Here is a 16448-nt window from a genome sequence, read left to right as displayed (position 1 = left end):
TGATCTGTCCGATTGACTCTAGGAGTCATTTGGGGGATAAAATTTTGACTAGGGTGACTTCCACAGAACTTCGAATTGTGATGATTCTATGATTCTAGTCTCTGGACTGATATGAAGTAATTTCCAGGATTTATTGTTAAGTGAAAAAAATCAAGTTGCAGAAGAGTTTGTAGTATTTGACTGTTTCTGTAAGAAGGAAGAGAGGAAGAAAGGATATCAGAGCACCTACGTGGCTCAGTAGGTTAAGAGTCTGTCTTCGGTTCAGGTCATGATCCTGGGGTCCTTGGATGGGAGTCTGCTTCTCCCTATCCCTCTTCCCCTCCCCCCTGCTTGAGCCTTCTCTCATGCTCTCTCTCAAATAAATAAATAAAAATTTTTAATTAAAAAAAGAAAAAGTATCAAAAAGAAAAGCTGGAACACAGGATACAGCAGAATGTGATGAAAATAGTTATCTCTAGGCGATAGGCAGGAACAAGGTAGGAAGGTAGAGATGTCAGTAAGATTTTTGTGAGTACACTTGAACTTTGAACCATTTAAATGTTTTAAATGTAAATTGATAAAATGAAATCAAGTCTTGAAGTAAAAGCAAAATCTCTAAAATTGACATAAAACAAAAATAAGTGGTCCCAATGTTTATCAAATGCATAGCATCACCACATACAGAAAAAAGAATTAATTCCAATAATTTCAGCAGTATAGTTTTGAGCACTCCAACTGTATACTCTTAGTGACCATATTCTAAGGATCAAACTCCAAAGAAATCTTAATACGTTCTTTGTTGCTAGTGTGTTGGAATTATAATTCTGAAACAGTTTAGAATGTTGAGGCCGTTGGGTGCCGAAGTTCTCATTGGGAGAATGAAGAAAGAAGAAGTTGAGAAGAACTCTGTGATATTAGTTATCAGTTGATCATAGTGTCAATATGAACTCATGATTTTTAAAAAGTATGTTAGGTTGAACTACTGCAATTGCCAATTTTTAGGCCACAGGTAGTCCAATATCAGCAATTTCTATCATTTAACTCAGTATTTTCTAATTGTCCTACTAAAAGGGCCTAGAAGCCATGATACTTCAGTAATAATGAGCACAGCAATCTAGTGCCCTATATTGATTTTTAAATATCATTCATTCCTGGCCAGAAGGAATCAGGGCTCCATAGGGAGGTGGGTGATTATTAGTCTGGGGTAGGAAATATGTAAGGTGAGCCTAAAACATTTCCTATGCAAAAAAGCATAGAAGGGCTCAAGGATTTATTAGGGAAGGCACACCACAAGGACACAGGAGATCACTTGAAAGAGCTCCTACCAGCCTAATTTGCTTCAATTTGAGTATCAGAAAGAATAGTAATGGTAAAATATATTATAATACATTGAATCAAAAATAAAAAATCAGTGAATATGGGGGTGCTTGGGTGGCTTGGTTGGTTAAATGTTTGACTCTTGGTTTTGGTTCAGATCCTGATCTCAGGGTTATGACACTGAGCTTGAGACAGGCATCGGGCTCTGTGCTGGGTATGGAGTCTGCTTAAGAGTCTCTCTCCCCCTCTCATTTTGCTCTCCCTACCTCCCACCCCACTCTCTCCCTCTCTTAAAAAAAAAAAAATCAGTGAATCTATAATGATATTCAAAATAAAACAAACATTGGGAACATAGCACGAAAAGCTCTTGACAGAAGAGAGCCCGCTAGTAAATGTATTTATTATAGGAGCTGAAAAGCACCATTTTATAACTTGCAGACTTCTAGCAATTCAGGCAAAAATCCCCAGTGGATGCTAAAATCATTGCTCCAAGGTTTCTTTGAGAACAAGATATTCACATTATCTGAAAGTTCTATTCTACCGATGAAATTATTCCACAGAAAAAACTGGGTATCAGCACTTTAACCAAGTAATCAAATGCCATAGCCTGACAGTTTGTGCCTTCTGAAGAAAGGCAATATAAGTACACACTGCCACCTGTGAAGTATTCAACCTAGAATGTTCACTCTGAATCTAGTTGAGACTTAAATCCCAACTTTCTATTTGGGAAATTCAGAGAAGATGAACTTTACCACATTTGATTTCCTTCTGCCCCTTCCTTTCTTCTACCTTCCACGAGGAAACAAGCTGATAAATCCAGAACGTAAGACATCCTACAAGGCATCTGGCCTGGACTCTTCAAAAAGCAGTGTTACATTGAAAAGAAAGAAAGGATGGACAGTTCCACATCAAACAGACGAAAGAGACATAACTACCAAATACTATGTGTAAATCTTGATTAGATCCTAGATCAGCAGGGAAGCAAAGAGCTAAAGAAACTTTGGGGGGACATTTGAAGACATTTGAATATGATCTGTAAGTCGATTGTAGGGGATTATTAGTCTTCTTGTCTATGGAAACAATATTGTGGTTCTGTAGAGGAAGGCCCTTAGAGTTAGAAAATGCATGCTAAAGTGTGGAGGAGTAAAATACCATCTCTGCAACATAAGTTTAAACAGTTCAGATGTGAAAAAAAAAATCTAAATATATGTAGGGGAAGGGTTAGAGAGAGAAAGATAAAGCAAATATGGAAAAAGTGTTGACATTTGATGAATCTTGGTGAAAAGTTTATGGATGTTCATCCTACAGGGTTCTTTCAACTTCCCTAAAAGTTTAAATAAAATGAAAATTGAGGGGAAGAAAACTTTAGCACATTCTTTGAGTTGAAACCATGGTTTTCCCTGGCTCCCTTATCACATGGCCTCTGCTCCAGAGTGTTGATTGTTGAAGTACAAAAACTGGCAAAGAATGAGAGGTCAGTAAGTGAGGGAATGTGACGGAGAAGACCATTTCAGTTGATTCTGATTCAGTCTCATCCTGTGTCCTTTAGAAAGTAACCTAACAACTACATTCACTTGGTCTGGAATTTTGCTGACACTTGAGATCAGCCTTCTGTGGGCCCTAGGTTAAAAACCCGGAGTTCCGTACAAAACAGGCTCCCCAGAGCAGCACTCTGTTTCGTCAGCTTGCTCTCTGGTCTCAGATGGGTCACTTCATCACTCATAGGGGAGAGAGGGACAGATGGACCAAGGTCTCTTTCTGCTTTAAATAGACCTTAGTCTTTTTCTGTTCTGAAAAATCTGGGATTTGTGTCAGACTTTGTAGCATCTGTTGTGGTGGGAGGGCTGAGTGAAAGAGTATTAACATTTCCACAGCTGCCATCAGGAAAAATAAAGGTCCAGCCCTGCCACACCACAGGGGGCAGCCATCAGTTTGGACAATACTCTCAGCTCCCTTTGCCTCAGAAAAGTCAAATAGAAATGGAAGCTCAGACGAATTCAGCATTTGACTTGTCAACTAGACTGTCCAGCGCCCTTCCGGCTGGGCTCTCTACCTGGTAGCCCGTGGATGAGTGCTCTGGCTATTAGCTTTTTTTCCTGCTATAGTTTATATAACATTTTCTGGTTTCTGTGTAGACTCGTCTCATCAAGGAAAGTGTTTGTGTAAAGATCATATTCTTTAACCTCTTAAGGTTATTTCTTAAAATTTTTCCATCCCTTTTCACCCATTCACCAGCACTGACCCAGATCCTTCACAGCAGAATTGCTTGCTATCAAGAAGACATAAACTGAGAGTCACGGACAGAGGAGAGGAGGGCCCCTTGAAATTTTGTTAGTCTGGAGATGGGCCCTGAACCACAGTTTGTAAAACATTGTTTTATGAGAAAAGAAGATGAGATGAAGACAGAAAAGGACACCCTTGGAAAAAATAACACTGTGGTGTGACCACAGGCTTGCACGCCAGGAGGTCATGAGTTCTAATCCTAAATGTATTTCTCAAGATGCCGCAGCAGAGTTGAATGGAAAAGTGCTAACGAGACCTTCTGGTTGTTTGCTCCTTCGCTTATCATGTGTGCCTTCAGCGTGCTGGAGGAGACACAGAGCCAGACCTTGAGGCGTGTCCAGCCCTGTCACAGGGAGAAGGCCTGTGCCTCAGTCCCCACCAGCATGCTGGTGACAATGACCAGCACCACCAGAGAGGGGCAGGCTGCAGACATGGGTGGGACAGCAGACCAGAAGATCTCTCCACCGGGTGGAACCACAGAAGGTTCCCTGGAAAAAAGGTAGCTTCGTGTAGCCAGTCTTTTCAAAGCTAGGTTGGTCCCAGACATTGGAGATGGGCTGAGTGAACATCTGTGTGTCAGGAACAGCACAGTGTTTCAGAGACCAGAGGGCACAGAGGAAAGTTCAGCACAAAAGACTCATGTTGGGACTATGCAGACCAGCTAGAAAAAAATACAGGTTGGGGCCATGTCATGAAAGGTTCTGAATTCCAAACTGAATTTCTATTTTACTCAGTAAGGAGTGGATAAAGGTTTTTGACCAGACACATGCTTTAAGGTGATTAACCTGGCACTACTTGTGACCTTAGGGAGAGCGATTTCATCCTTTTTTTTTTTTTTTTCCCCCGGGTAAGGGCTGAGGCCAGACTCCAGCGAGGTGAAGGAGATGAAGAGGTGACAAAGTGGTGAGGCAGTGTCGCCATGGAGACGAGCCAGCTGCCTCCAGCTGTGAGGAGGCAGATGGGCAGGTGCCTTGAGGAGGGAGAGGATGCAGGGTCAGAGGAAGAGTGTGTGAGTGACAGAGGAACAGAAATTCTTTCTATGGTTTGATTTCCTGGGATTCTTGGGCAAGGTCTTAAGGGATTAGAGAAAGCTTTCACTTACTTTTCCTGTCTTCTTTTCCTGGACACATGGCTTTGAGAAGGACAATCTTAGAAGCTTTCTGTCCCTTTAAAAAGTTGTACTAAGCCCTTCAGTCATGTGCCTTCAGAAATTTGGGTTACATAACAGTTGCGCTGAATTGGAATTCTGCAGCCTCATGAACTGGAGTCTCGTTCTTTCCCTCCCCCACCTGGCACTTGATTTCCTGTGGGTCAGGGTTACCTTCTTTCTAACCATTGTTGCGGAACTCTTTAAATATTTGGTCTCACAGGTTCTAAACGCTGGCAGGCCAGGCTGCTCCCTGCAGGTTGTGAGACCAAAGCCTTCCAGAAAAGGAGCCAGTAAAAGCCCCAGCATGTTACCAGAGTGTAACAGCTGCACAGTGCGCCACCCCTGTGGGGCCAGGTTCCCGAGTGCGGAGGCCAGCAGCTCCCGGCTGCTGTGGCTACGGCTAGGAGCCCACATGCACCACATCGTGGCCGCTTCGTAACTGTGGCGATGACCACAGACTAAATCACTGGCTCTCAGCGCTGAGGACTGGGGTTTGTCAGGGTCACTCACTGTTCCCTTGCTTCTCCCAATTTTCCATAGTGAGCAAGGGAGTTTGGAGGGCTCGGCTACACTACAAATACTTGTTGGGAGCTCTCCAAGTTTCACTCTGTCTAGAAGTTAGTTCTTTTAGTAGCCCATACTGAATGTCTTCTTTTCATCCAGTGTCCCCTTCAATGTGATTCTGAAATGTTGTGACCCCTTAATCTGTACATGTACATGCTTATACTGTACTGTTAAAAAAAAAAAAGTTTAAGGGAGCTAGCAGGCATACATATAATGCAGTTAATTTTTTAAAATTAGGATACAAGTCAAAAGGAGTATGTAAGTGGGATAATTAGTCACAACCAGGATGAAGGTGAATTCACAAGAGTCCAGATGACAAACAAGATTCTTTTTTTTTTTAAAAAGATTTTATTTATTTATTTGACAGACAGAGATCACAAGTAGGCAGAGAGGCAGGCAGAGAGAGAGAGGAGGAAGCAGCTCCCTGCTGAGCAGAGAGCCTGATGTGGGGCTTGATCCCAGGACCCTGGGATCATGACCTGAGCCAAAGGCAGAGGCTTTAACCCACTGAGCCACCCAGGTGCCCCCAAACAAGATTCTTTTGAGGTGGGTCACAGTAGTTTTCTGAGTTCCTAGAAGCCAAAGCAAAGAAGGACTCATAAAAGATATAAACAAACCATTAACTCAAGAGGGTAGGAGTGGGTCCTTGCCCTGAATAAACTTCCTCCAGAAGCCCTCATAAAAGAGGCCCCGAGAGAGTGGATGAAACAAAGCCCTCATCGGCTTACCCGCAGTGGACAGCCTGGCCATTCTATTGGCTTCTTGCCATGATCCCTGGGGCAGGCTTGATGGCAAGGCTCCGTCTGAGATAAGGACTCCACTGGAGGCCTGTGTGGGATCTGGTTCATCACTTCTCAAAGGGCTATCTCCTGCGGAACCTGTTGCTTCTGGGAGATGCTCTACCACTAAAACAAAACAAAACAAAACAAAAACAAAAACACACTACCAAAAAACAACAACAACAAAAATAAAAGGAATAAATAGCCTAGATCCAATAGGTATGGCAAGACTTGCACAGCAGCAGCACACTGAAGGCTCTAAAAGTCCCTCAATTAAGAAATTGACTCAGCTTTTCCCAAACTGATTTAATCATCAGACCTTTAAGAAAAAAACAAAAACAAAAAACAAAACTTGGTTCACTGAGGATCATTGATATAAAATGGGTCAGGAAACCTTCTGTTAAGGGCCAGATAGATAATGTTAAGTAGACAGTCTCTGTCATAACTACTCAGCTCTGCCATTGTATCCAAAAAGCATGGCTATATGTTCATTTATGGATACTGAAATTCAAATTTCATATGATTTCCCCATGTCACGAAACACATTTTTCTTTTGGTTTTTCCCCAACCATTAAGAAATGCAAAACCATTCTTATCCCACAGGTCATTCAAAAACAGGTCGCAGGCCCTTTTTGGTCTGTGGCTATAGTTTGCTGACTCATGAACAAAGATAATATTTGGATGGTATGTCTTTCTAGCAAGCCTTCCTGGTTGCTGTTCCTCAGAATTGTTTTAATTTTGACTTTCATGTTTCTGGTTTAAGAGCAGATTAAAAAATAAAAAGTAGTAGAGAGTTGGTTTGAGTGTTCAGGCTAGTCGAAGATTTTTCTCCAGTGAGTCCTCTTAAAGAAATTGACAAATTAAAACCAAAGCCCTGAAATTTTACTCTGTCACGTATGTCTGCACCAATTGGGCGCTGTAATGTTTTAGTGGGCATCATTTATTCATTCACTGAAATAAAAGTCAAAGCACCCAGAGACATTTAATTTTAAGAAAACATAACTTCCTTCTCAACAATCTAAGTAAGCCAGTCAGCTGTGGCCCCCACCAAGCTAACAGTGTTCTTTTTGATTTTTGACTAAAGGGACATTCTTTTGGCTTCTTATGATGACACTAAGGAAGGAGGATCAAAACATTCCCTCCTCCAAGTCTGACATTTTACTTTCAGTTTAACAAGTATTTATTGAGTACTCAGTGTACATATAAAGCATTTTGCCAGCTTTTGTGGGGGCTACAAAAAGAAACAAGCAGTCAGTTCCTTCCCTGCCTTGTGAATCAAGTTCAATATCCTCATCAATTCAGAGCCCATTACTTTGGTGTTAGGATTGATTTTATTTCCCTGTCCCTTCCTGTCAGCGTGCGTGCATTCATTCAGCAAACACTTGAGAGTTGCCAACACAGCCTTCAGGGAGCTTCTTTCCAGGGGACATCTGGTGTTTCTCTTTTCATCTGGCACTGTGCCATAATTACATCTTCTTTTATATGGTGTAACAGAAATTATTTCTTTATATCCCAAGACTTCCACACTGGTGTTCTCCCTACTGTGAGCACCTCTTCTTCATCTGTTTAGTGAGAAGATTGGATGTCCTGAGAAGCCATTCTCCTAGGACTGCGCTCTAAATACTCTTTGTCCTTCACCTTGAAAGTCGCACCCAACTTTCCTCACCCTCTTCTCTCCATATACCAGTGAGTTTATAGTTCTACACCACTCATCATTTTAAAGCTAGTGACTGTATTCTATAGTACGAGTCTACAAGGTTGCTACGTGTCTTTATAAGCATTATTATGTACGTGATGGACAATTATTTTTGTTTGGGGGAGATTATCTACAATGCTAATTTTTTCCATTTATGAAAATAAGTTGTAGTGAAATTTTTGAAAAAATATGGAAAAGCATAAAGGAAAATGTTAGTAATTCCAGCACCTATTCATCAACTCTATTAATAATGAACACATACTTTTTTACTTTCCTTGATTCAAAAATCATGTTTAAAATTTTTTATTTTTAGTGGCACCCAGGTGGCTCCATCAGTTAAGTGTCACCTGGTTTCAGCTCAGGTCACGATCTTGGGGTTGAGATCGAGCCCCACATTAGGCGCCACATTCAGTGTAGAGTCTGTTTGGGATTTTGTCCCTCTCCCTCCACCTCTGCCTCCCTACCTCTCTGCCCCTCTCCCTGCTTGCACACACACTTTCTCAAATAAATAAATAAAATCTTTTTTTAAAAACAGTCTTTAAGTTAATAAACAGTAAAGTTGACCTTTACTTGTTGTACAGTTACATGAATTTTAAGACACCTATAGACTCATGTAACCACCATAATAGTCAAGATACAGGAAAGCTATGGTCTCCCAGACCAGGTGCCCTCAGCCCCTGGCAACCACAGATCTGTGGTCATATAGTTCTGTCTTTTTGAGAATGTTCATAGAAATTGAATTATATACATCATGTAAACTCATGAGAATGGTGTTTTTAACTTAGCATAGTAACTTTGAGATTCCAAGTTGTTATATGTAGGAGCAATTTGTTCCTTCTTGTTGCTAATTACCTTTCCCTTGTGTAGAGGTGCACAGTTTGCTTCTCTGTATATTCATTTACCATTTAAGAATCTAGCTTTCTTTTTACCATTTTGACATTTCTCAAATCCTGAGATACATTAAAATCAATGTATATATTTACTATGGTAGGGGTTTTGTTTCCCTAAAAAGGTATTGTCAAATTGATGGAGCATCTTAGAAACGGTACTGTCCTAGAATCAAGCTACTGCAGGAGTGAGCTGATCACCGTAAGAGGTCAGAGTGGGCTGCTGAGAGTTATTACGCAGAAGGTTACAGAGCCAGCTTGGCAGCCTCTGAGGGCTTTGGGGACACTTTAAGCAGAGGAGCAACCCAAGGAAAGAAGTTTGTATGAAGCAAGCCAGTCTGATTGTTGGGAAGCAGGCTGCTTCCCGTCAGCGCTGAGGCATCCAAGGAGACCGGGGTGTGACAGCAGTGTCACTGCTCGTACTGGAGAATGTGGAGGGAGAACTTGGGAAGAGTCCAGTGGCAGCAGAGGGCACCAACTAGTGAGCCTGGGAGCAGAGGGCACCAGCTAGTGAGCCTAGAGGGTACCAACTAGTGAGGCAGGGCGTGGGAACTGTGGACAGACTGCCCAAACCGTGGGTATTTATGTGGGTGGATGGGTGGCTGGAAGCCCTACAGCAGAATGAGAATGTCCCAGCACTTCAAAGATTAAGAGGGAGATATGCACAGAGGTACCATATGACGATAAAGGGGGAGAGGGCATACTGATTCCGTGAGCTTGGGTGAAGTATACGATCAGTCCATAGAAACAACCTGACTGGGTACGTTTCCAAACATACTCGTATTACGGCTAACTGTATGGCCCTAGGTTGTTGTTTTGTTTTGTTGTTGTTGTTGTTGTTTGGTAAAACTTATTGTTGGGTCCTATTCCCTTTGTCACAACAAGTCAGGTGACTTATTCTTTGGCCAACCCCCATTTCAGCGAGATAGGAGAAGGAGCAGTGAGACATCCTCACATAGATCCTTGAAGGGCAGGTTCCCATTAGCCACTGAGGACGAGGGAGGCAGAAGCAAGAACTGACCTTCGGAGAGTAATTTACCAAAGGCACTTGCTCCTCATGTCAGAGAACTCTTTCTGGGAAGCCTCGTGTGTGGAAGCCCCCTCACTCTACCCATTCACACTTCCTCTTGCTCAGGCTCAAGGAGAAGTAGGTGCCCATTCACAGGAAGCGGAAGACCCTCGGAGACACGATGGAGACAGGAGCTTCCTGAATTTGTCTCTCCTGTCTCACAGGTGACTAAAGATCTCCTTTTCAGAGAGCCATGACAGAAGCTACTCTTCCCTTTGCCTGCCATTTGCACATTTGCAAAGTAACTGTTCTCTAAAACTCTAGTGCAGTGGTTTGAAGACTCTGGTGTTTGTGGCATTGCTAATCCTATCTTCAATCCTTCCTAGGAAAGACTGTATCTTCACCATTGACCCATCAACTGCCCGTGACCTCGATGATGCCCTCTCCTGCAAGCCACTTGCTGATGGTAGGCTGGAAATTTCTATACCTTTCTGGGTAGTGGGCTGTCTGCATACCTTTCTGATCAGCCTGGCAGCTGCATACTCCCCAAACAATATAATGTGTAGGGTTGGGTTTGCTTTGTTCCTGGGCCTGCGCCATATGGGACTTAAAAGATTGTGTTCCTGTGGTGACTCTGATGAGGGTGAGAATAAGAAAGGTCCTCTCACTGGGACTCTTCGGGCCTCAGTTGCTGCAGCAATGAAAGCAGAAGAACTACTTCTAGGCCTTGGCTCTTCAGGAAGTTGGAGTTGGGTGTCATATGTTCAAGAAAAAAGCCCTTAACCTCTGCTTCAGAGAAGCATTGGTTCTTTACCTGCATTTACCAATAGAGTAGGATGATTTGGGGGGTACTCTCCAAAGGCATACTCAGCAGTGGGTCCACCTTCCTGCTGAATGCCCTCTGCCCCTGCGCTGGAAAAGCTGGACCTGCTCCTGCAGGTCTTCATGTGTCCAGCAGATAATGAAAGGCAGCTGGTAGGGGCTCTTTAAACATTCTTTGGGGATGGACCCAAGCAGGGAAGAGTATGGGATTTAAAAACTACGGTGGGGGAGGGGGAGGGAAAGTGTGTGTGGGATGTGAGAAAAGCAAACCCTGGCAATCCCTGTTCTAATGCCCCTCCCATGTGGTACTTCTCGGCTTTTGCTATTTCCTGCCCCTCTCTAGGATGGCATCTAGGGGACTGCCTTGGCTTCAGTTGTTCTGGATATGGCTTCACCACTGCCATGGGCCTGTCGGCCACCTACCCTTGGGGTTTCAGTCTGTGGCGAAGTCTTCTAAGACTTTGCAGAGGTGTTCATGTATTTCATTGATGTACAACTCCACATAGTGTGATCTCTTCTCAACTGGAGCAGGCAGTGAAGATTAGCAGATAGGAGGCTAAGAGACAGAACACATCACTGCCAGAGAATGCTTTCATCTTCTAGTGGGAGCCCTCCTTGAAACTGTAGGCAAGGTTGCCCAGTAGTTTCAACAAAGAAAATTGAAAGAAACATAACACGTAAAGGCAGAAAAGTTCCCCTAGAAATTTTGGAGCAATTACAGATTTTCAAAATCCAGAGTGTGAGCAGCCTTCTTAAAAAAGCAAATGCTGGACTGGTTTGTCATCTTCTGAGGAATTTGCTAAGTGCAAAAGCTTGAGCATGTCACACACTGTGCAGTCCACTCCCCCGATCTCAGTCTGAAAAGTGCTCCCAGGCAGGAAGACAGGTGACAATGAACCTCACTTCCTGCATTTCCCTTTTCTCCAGGTTCATGGCCCTGGAGTCTAATGCTTAAAAACAGTTGTTTCATTTATTGTGTCCACTTTTATAGTTGTTAGTGGCCAAAGGCAAGGTCTAACACCTGTCACCACATCTCAGCTGGCCTGGGTGGTATTCTCATGGGCACCCAGAGAGCAGGCACGTGTCCTATCCCACTCACTCTATGCACTACACACTACGTCTCCTGTCTAGGGTGACAGATTTCCAGCAGAGGTTTCTGGGAGGGAAGCAGTAAAAGATAGGGCAGGGAAAGTAGATGGGGGACAGATGGTACCTGTTTGTAAATATCCAGCCAAAGGATGTTCTGTGTCAGAAAATTGAAAACCAGCTGTTTTCAATCTCTTATTCTAGGAGAGCAGTCAAAGAAACTAATGTAGCAGTACAAGATGAAGGAGAGGAAGTAGAGGCAGAGAAGCATTGGAATCATTCAGGAAGTAGGCAGTAACTGGACTAGAGGTGGTGACAGCGCTGGGTGTGCGGGGAAGGCAGATTGACAGAGGAGTAATGATGGAAGAATCAGTGGAAATGGATGTTGAGTTTGAGGGGAAAGCGGTCTTCACACTACCCAAGACAGAGCAAAAGTCTCAGCCTGGATGATGGGGAGATGGAATTTACAAGTGAAAAGCCAGGGCAGCAAGAGGATGAGCTGGTTTGGGAGAGACGGTGTCTGTATGGAGTTGACCATCTGATGGTGCATATTTATCTAAGCTGTCACATGTCCCTTTCAGAGGTAGGGGCGGGGAGCCAAATAAGCGAAATGCATGTAATCCATAGAACCACATAACTCAGGGAGCCCTGGAGATAAGTAGACAACACACCAAAATGCAGACAGTGATTTTATTAGAATGATGGGATCCCAAGTGATTTTTCTCTTTTCTCTAGCTTCCATATGCTTCTAATGTGGTAATATAGTTTCATAATGGAAAAAAAAAGTTTTGTAATAAAACAAAAAGAATGATGAGGTGCCAGAAATCACAGGTTGCCCAGTAGCACCCTGCACCAGGTGATCCCATGCCTTCCGTCCGCTCAGTTGTTCCTGCATTCCAAAGGAGTCGTTAGCAGCAGTCATCTGGCAGAGCAGCAGAAGAAGGGCACGGAGAAGGAGGCAGGGAAGAATCTGAAAAGGCCAGAGTGGGTCAGTCAAGCAGTTTTAAGGTGGCACTTCTACAGTTGGCCTTTGTGACAAGGGCTGCTGCCAAGGCTATTTATCCAGGGGGATGAAAAGTGAAAGTCCATTCCAGTTTGGATTGGGGTGAAGTTGGCTGAGTTCTGGTTCCATTTGTTACCAGTGCGTGTCAGTTTTTGCTTAGAGGAAAAAATGTTTAACGTTTCAAGAAGCAAATAATGTTGTCTGGGCCAATTTACCTCATCGATAACCATTTTTATTTAAAGAAAATATATAGAGGTCAGACTTCCCTTTGGATGTACTGAAATCATCTGAATGACTGTTCTGTGCAAATGAGTCCCTCAAACAGATGTAACTTATCTAGTCCTCACTGTCCCATTCTCTAGAGTTCAGATGTATCCTTGGGACTCATGACCAGTATCTCCTGTAGGTGTGACACTTAGACGACCGTACAGCCTGCAGATCCGTTCTGTGGAAAGGCAGCGACACCTGTTCCCCGGGATGTCAGGATTATGTCAGCTGGCTGAGGAGGGGGTGCCCTCTCCCCTTGAGGAATCTCAGCTCTGGAAGGGGTTCTACCAGTCATCTAGCCTGCCAAGTCCCTGCCTCCCTGAGCTTAAAACTACACTCGAGTAAAATGTTCCCATGGGCATGACCCAGCCCGCTGACTTGAACATGGAGCAATCCACTTTTGCTCAAGAAAATACTGAAAATGCAAGTGTACAAGAGTGGTGTTACAAAGATAACCCAGAATCTCAAGGTGGCGAGTCACACACTCCTGTGTCTTATTACTCTAACAGATCACTTGCAGCACACCTCACAGCTGACCTCACCACTCAGGCGTGGAGGGCTACGGTCGTCACATCACCCTCTGGTTTTTAAATTACCTCCACAGCGTCCACTTATTGACTCTCCAGACTGCATTTTAACTCTCTACCTTATGGGCAGCCCATTCGGCCTGAAGATGGCATAACCATTAGGAAATCCCTCTCTGTTGTCGTCTGAAATGCTGCTGTCTTGCTGCAGTTTTCCTTCCCTTGGTCCCGCGTATGCCTGTTGGGGGCTCCAGAACAAGGCTTGTCTCTCACGTAAGCACGCCCAAGGGACTGCATAACAGCTGTCACCTTTGCGTCACCACCCCTCTGCTGAGCATCTTGTATGTTCTTCCATGAGCTGTCGCCTGTCGCCTGTGTTGTGCAGTCACTTCTGCCCTTATGAGGTCTGAGGTACATGGCAACCTATCTCCAGACAGTATCCAGACTGTATCTAACCTGTATCCAACCTGTATCCAGACATCAGAGCCTCCTTACTGGGCTGACCCAAGTCCAGAGTAATAGGAACCCATTCTCTTCAATTAGACAAGGCTCACTGCTTTGCTTCAGTCTCAAGGAGAGATTGTTAGGACCTCTACTCAGCTTAGCCAATCCAGGCCCCCTCCAGATTCTACAGGGAATTCATGTTCCCCGCCTCTCTTATGGCTGCTTTCTCTAATGTTTTATTCTCTCGTGAGTGCTCTGCCTTTGAATGTGGCAGCATTATCCTAGCCAGGCCTTAGAAATGAAGGATTTTGACCCTGGGGAGAGGGGGGAATGAGTAATGACTGCTAATGGGTGTGGGGGTTCTTTTGGGGGTGATGAAAATGTTCTGAAATTTGATAGTTGATAGGTGCACAACGTTGTGAATATACTAGAAACTACTGGGGGGCAATGAGTGAATGAATGAATGAATGAATGAACGAACAAACCCATTCCTCCTTGAGGCTTTCTGGGGACTTGACACTTTAACCACACCTCAGCAGAAGTCCATAGGGAATGCCTGGGCGGGATACCCATAGTCACATCCGTCTCGCCTGTCTCTCTCCGTGCTGCTTTCATCTCTGAACACTGAAATTCCCACCCAAGGAGCACACCCCCTCTCTATTCAGCCACCTGCTCCTATTTCCTGTCCCCACAGAGTGCAAAGAAAGCAGGAGCCATCCTACCGGACTGACACATTGTAAGAAAATCGTCAGATGAACAGCCATCATCCCGTCTGAGGGAACTCTGGAATGCAGGTTACCTGCTTTACTGTAGGGGGCGCCAGTCTTCCTGCCTGATTTGCCTTTGTTGCCTTCCTGGTTGCATGGCTTTCCCTTCCCCAGGGAGGAGGGACTAGGGAGCTCTGTCCCAGCAAGGAAATAGGAACGAGAGATCAGGAGCAAAGCCTGTTAGAATGTCACAGAATTCCCAAACTGTGTAACTTCCCCCTTGTAGCTGTATTTGTCACCTGCTAAGAATTTCTCGTCACGACTAATGCCTTTGGAGGCGGTGCGGAAGTAGGAGCTGGAGAGACTGTGCCCCTGTGTTCTAGGTATTGACCAGAGAATCCAATAAAATGGGTGCTAGAGGAGTTTCCGACAGGATGTCTCTGCATCTGCCTCTGGGAAGGAAAAGAGAGCGTGGAAGTCCTGGAGCTTGTGCCTGAACATTCGGGTAAATCCCAGCAAGCAGGCCAGAACCTCCCTGGGCTCTCTTCTCCCTCTGGGTGGATCTCCCTGCACCAGTCACTCTCCCTGGCACTTGTCATTTCCCCTTGGTCTGGCTTCTTCCTCTCCGTGTGCAAACTTTGGTCTCCGTGATCCTACAGAAGCTTCCTCAGCCCTGCTCCGCCTCAGGAACTTCCACCCTGCTGTGTTCATGAGGATGGACACTCTTTACCCTCAAAAGAGTGGCCTGAATCTGCTGCTGCTTCTGTCTTTCTTCCCATTTGTTCCTTTTCCCCTTCGCAGCATGGCTTTGGGAAGTTCAACAAACAGGTCGTCCCTGACCTCGGTTCACCCGACATCTGTAGCACTTGGCTCTTTGCTTTTCCTTCTTGAAACTCTTTCTTCCTTGGGCTCGGAGGGCCCTACTTGCTCTTCGTTCTTGTTTTTGGACTTATTTTCTCCAGGTACTTTCTTTAACTCTGCTTTCTCTGCCTCTCTCTCCACGGGGGCCTGCAGAGCATCCATGCCAGTCCCCCTCGTCACACGCTCATCAGCCGTGGCACTCGTTTTCCCTCTGCCTGCAGCCCTCTTTCTCAGGAGAGCCCCATGGCTGACTCGAGATTTGCCTGGTGGTGTTTTTGGTAAGGCTCTGCCTCCCCTTTCTGCCTCTCATCACCCCCACCCCCACCTTCTCTCCCCCGTCCTGCTTGACCTCTTTTCTCATCACTCATCACCCACTGTTGGTTGATCTACTCCTCTTGTTTCTATCTGGCTGCCTGCCATTCACTGTCACAGATGCCCAGGCCCAGAATAGGTGCTCAGTGAATCTTTGCTGGTGTTTACAGGCACTCAAGAGGGGAAGGGTCTTCTAGAAAGACAAAGCCCCAGGGTGACAGAAGCATGGTGTTTGAAAGCGAACTACGCAGAGCTGGGAATACCGGGAGTCTGAGGTTCAAGTGGGGGTAGTAGTTGTAGATAAAGCCAGGATGAGACCGTGAACTCCTTAGTGGGTACATACCACTGGCAAGTTGAGATTTTAGGGAGAAGGCAGCATTTTGAGTTGGAGAAGAAAAGCATCTGTTCCTTCAAGAACTAGGATCGAGGACTGTTCTGTGCCCTGTGCTGGATATACGGTAGCAGGAAACACTTACACTTCCTGTCCTCTCCAGGTTAATATCAAGTGAAATCAAATAAGTACATGTGGGAATGACCCATAGTTTAAATGCAGGACCTGGGTGGGTCCCACATTTAAGGTGGACAATAGCCTTTTAACCTAGACTTGAAAATAAACAGGGGTGAGCGAGATGAAGAATGGAAGGAAGAACATTTCAGGCTAAGGAAGTGGAGTGTGTGGAGATCCTGAGGCACAAGGGCTTTAGTACTGAAAGGAACAGAAAATTCCATGTGGCTGAGACTTGGTGGGGTGGGAGGAG

General features: G+C 44.7%; 1 protein-coding gene across 3 annotated transcripts in view; it reads left to right on the top strand.

The window, feature by feature from the left end:
• DIS3L2 (DIS3 like 3'-5' exoribonuclease 2) overlaps nt 1-16448 on the top strand; it is a 359703-nt gene that overhangs the window by 214869 nt on the left and 128386 nt on the right. For all 3 annotated transcript variants that reach the window (XM_082690641.1, XM_082690643.1, XM_082690642.1), the window contains exon 10: nt 10051-10130. In XM_082690641.1, coding sequence (XP_082546767.1) covers nt 10051-10130 — 80 coding nt within the window. The remainder of the gene's footprint in view (nt 1-10050; nt 10131-16448) is intronic.

This window comes from Mustela nivalis (genome assembly GCF_964662115.1).
Source record: "Mustela nivalis genome assembly, chromosome: 11".
NCBI classification, from domain to species: Eukaryota; Metazoa; Chordata; class Mammalia; order Carnivora; family Mustelidae; genus Mustela; species Mustela nivalis.
The sequence above is the reverse complement of the archived record's forward strand: the minus strand, read 5'-3'. Positions and strand labels throughout refer to the sequence as shown.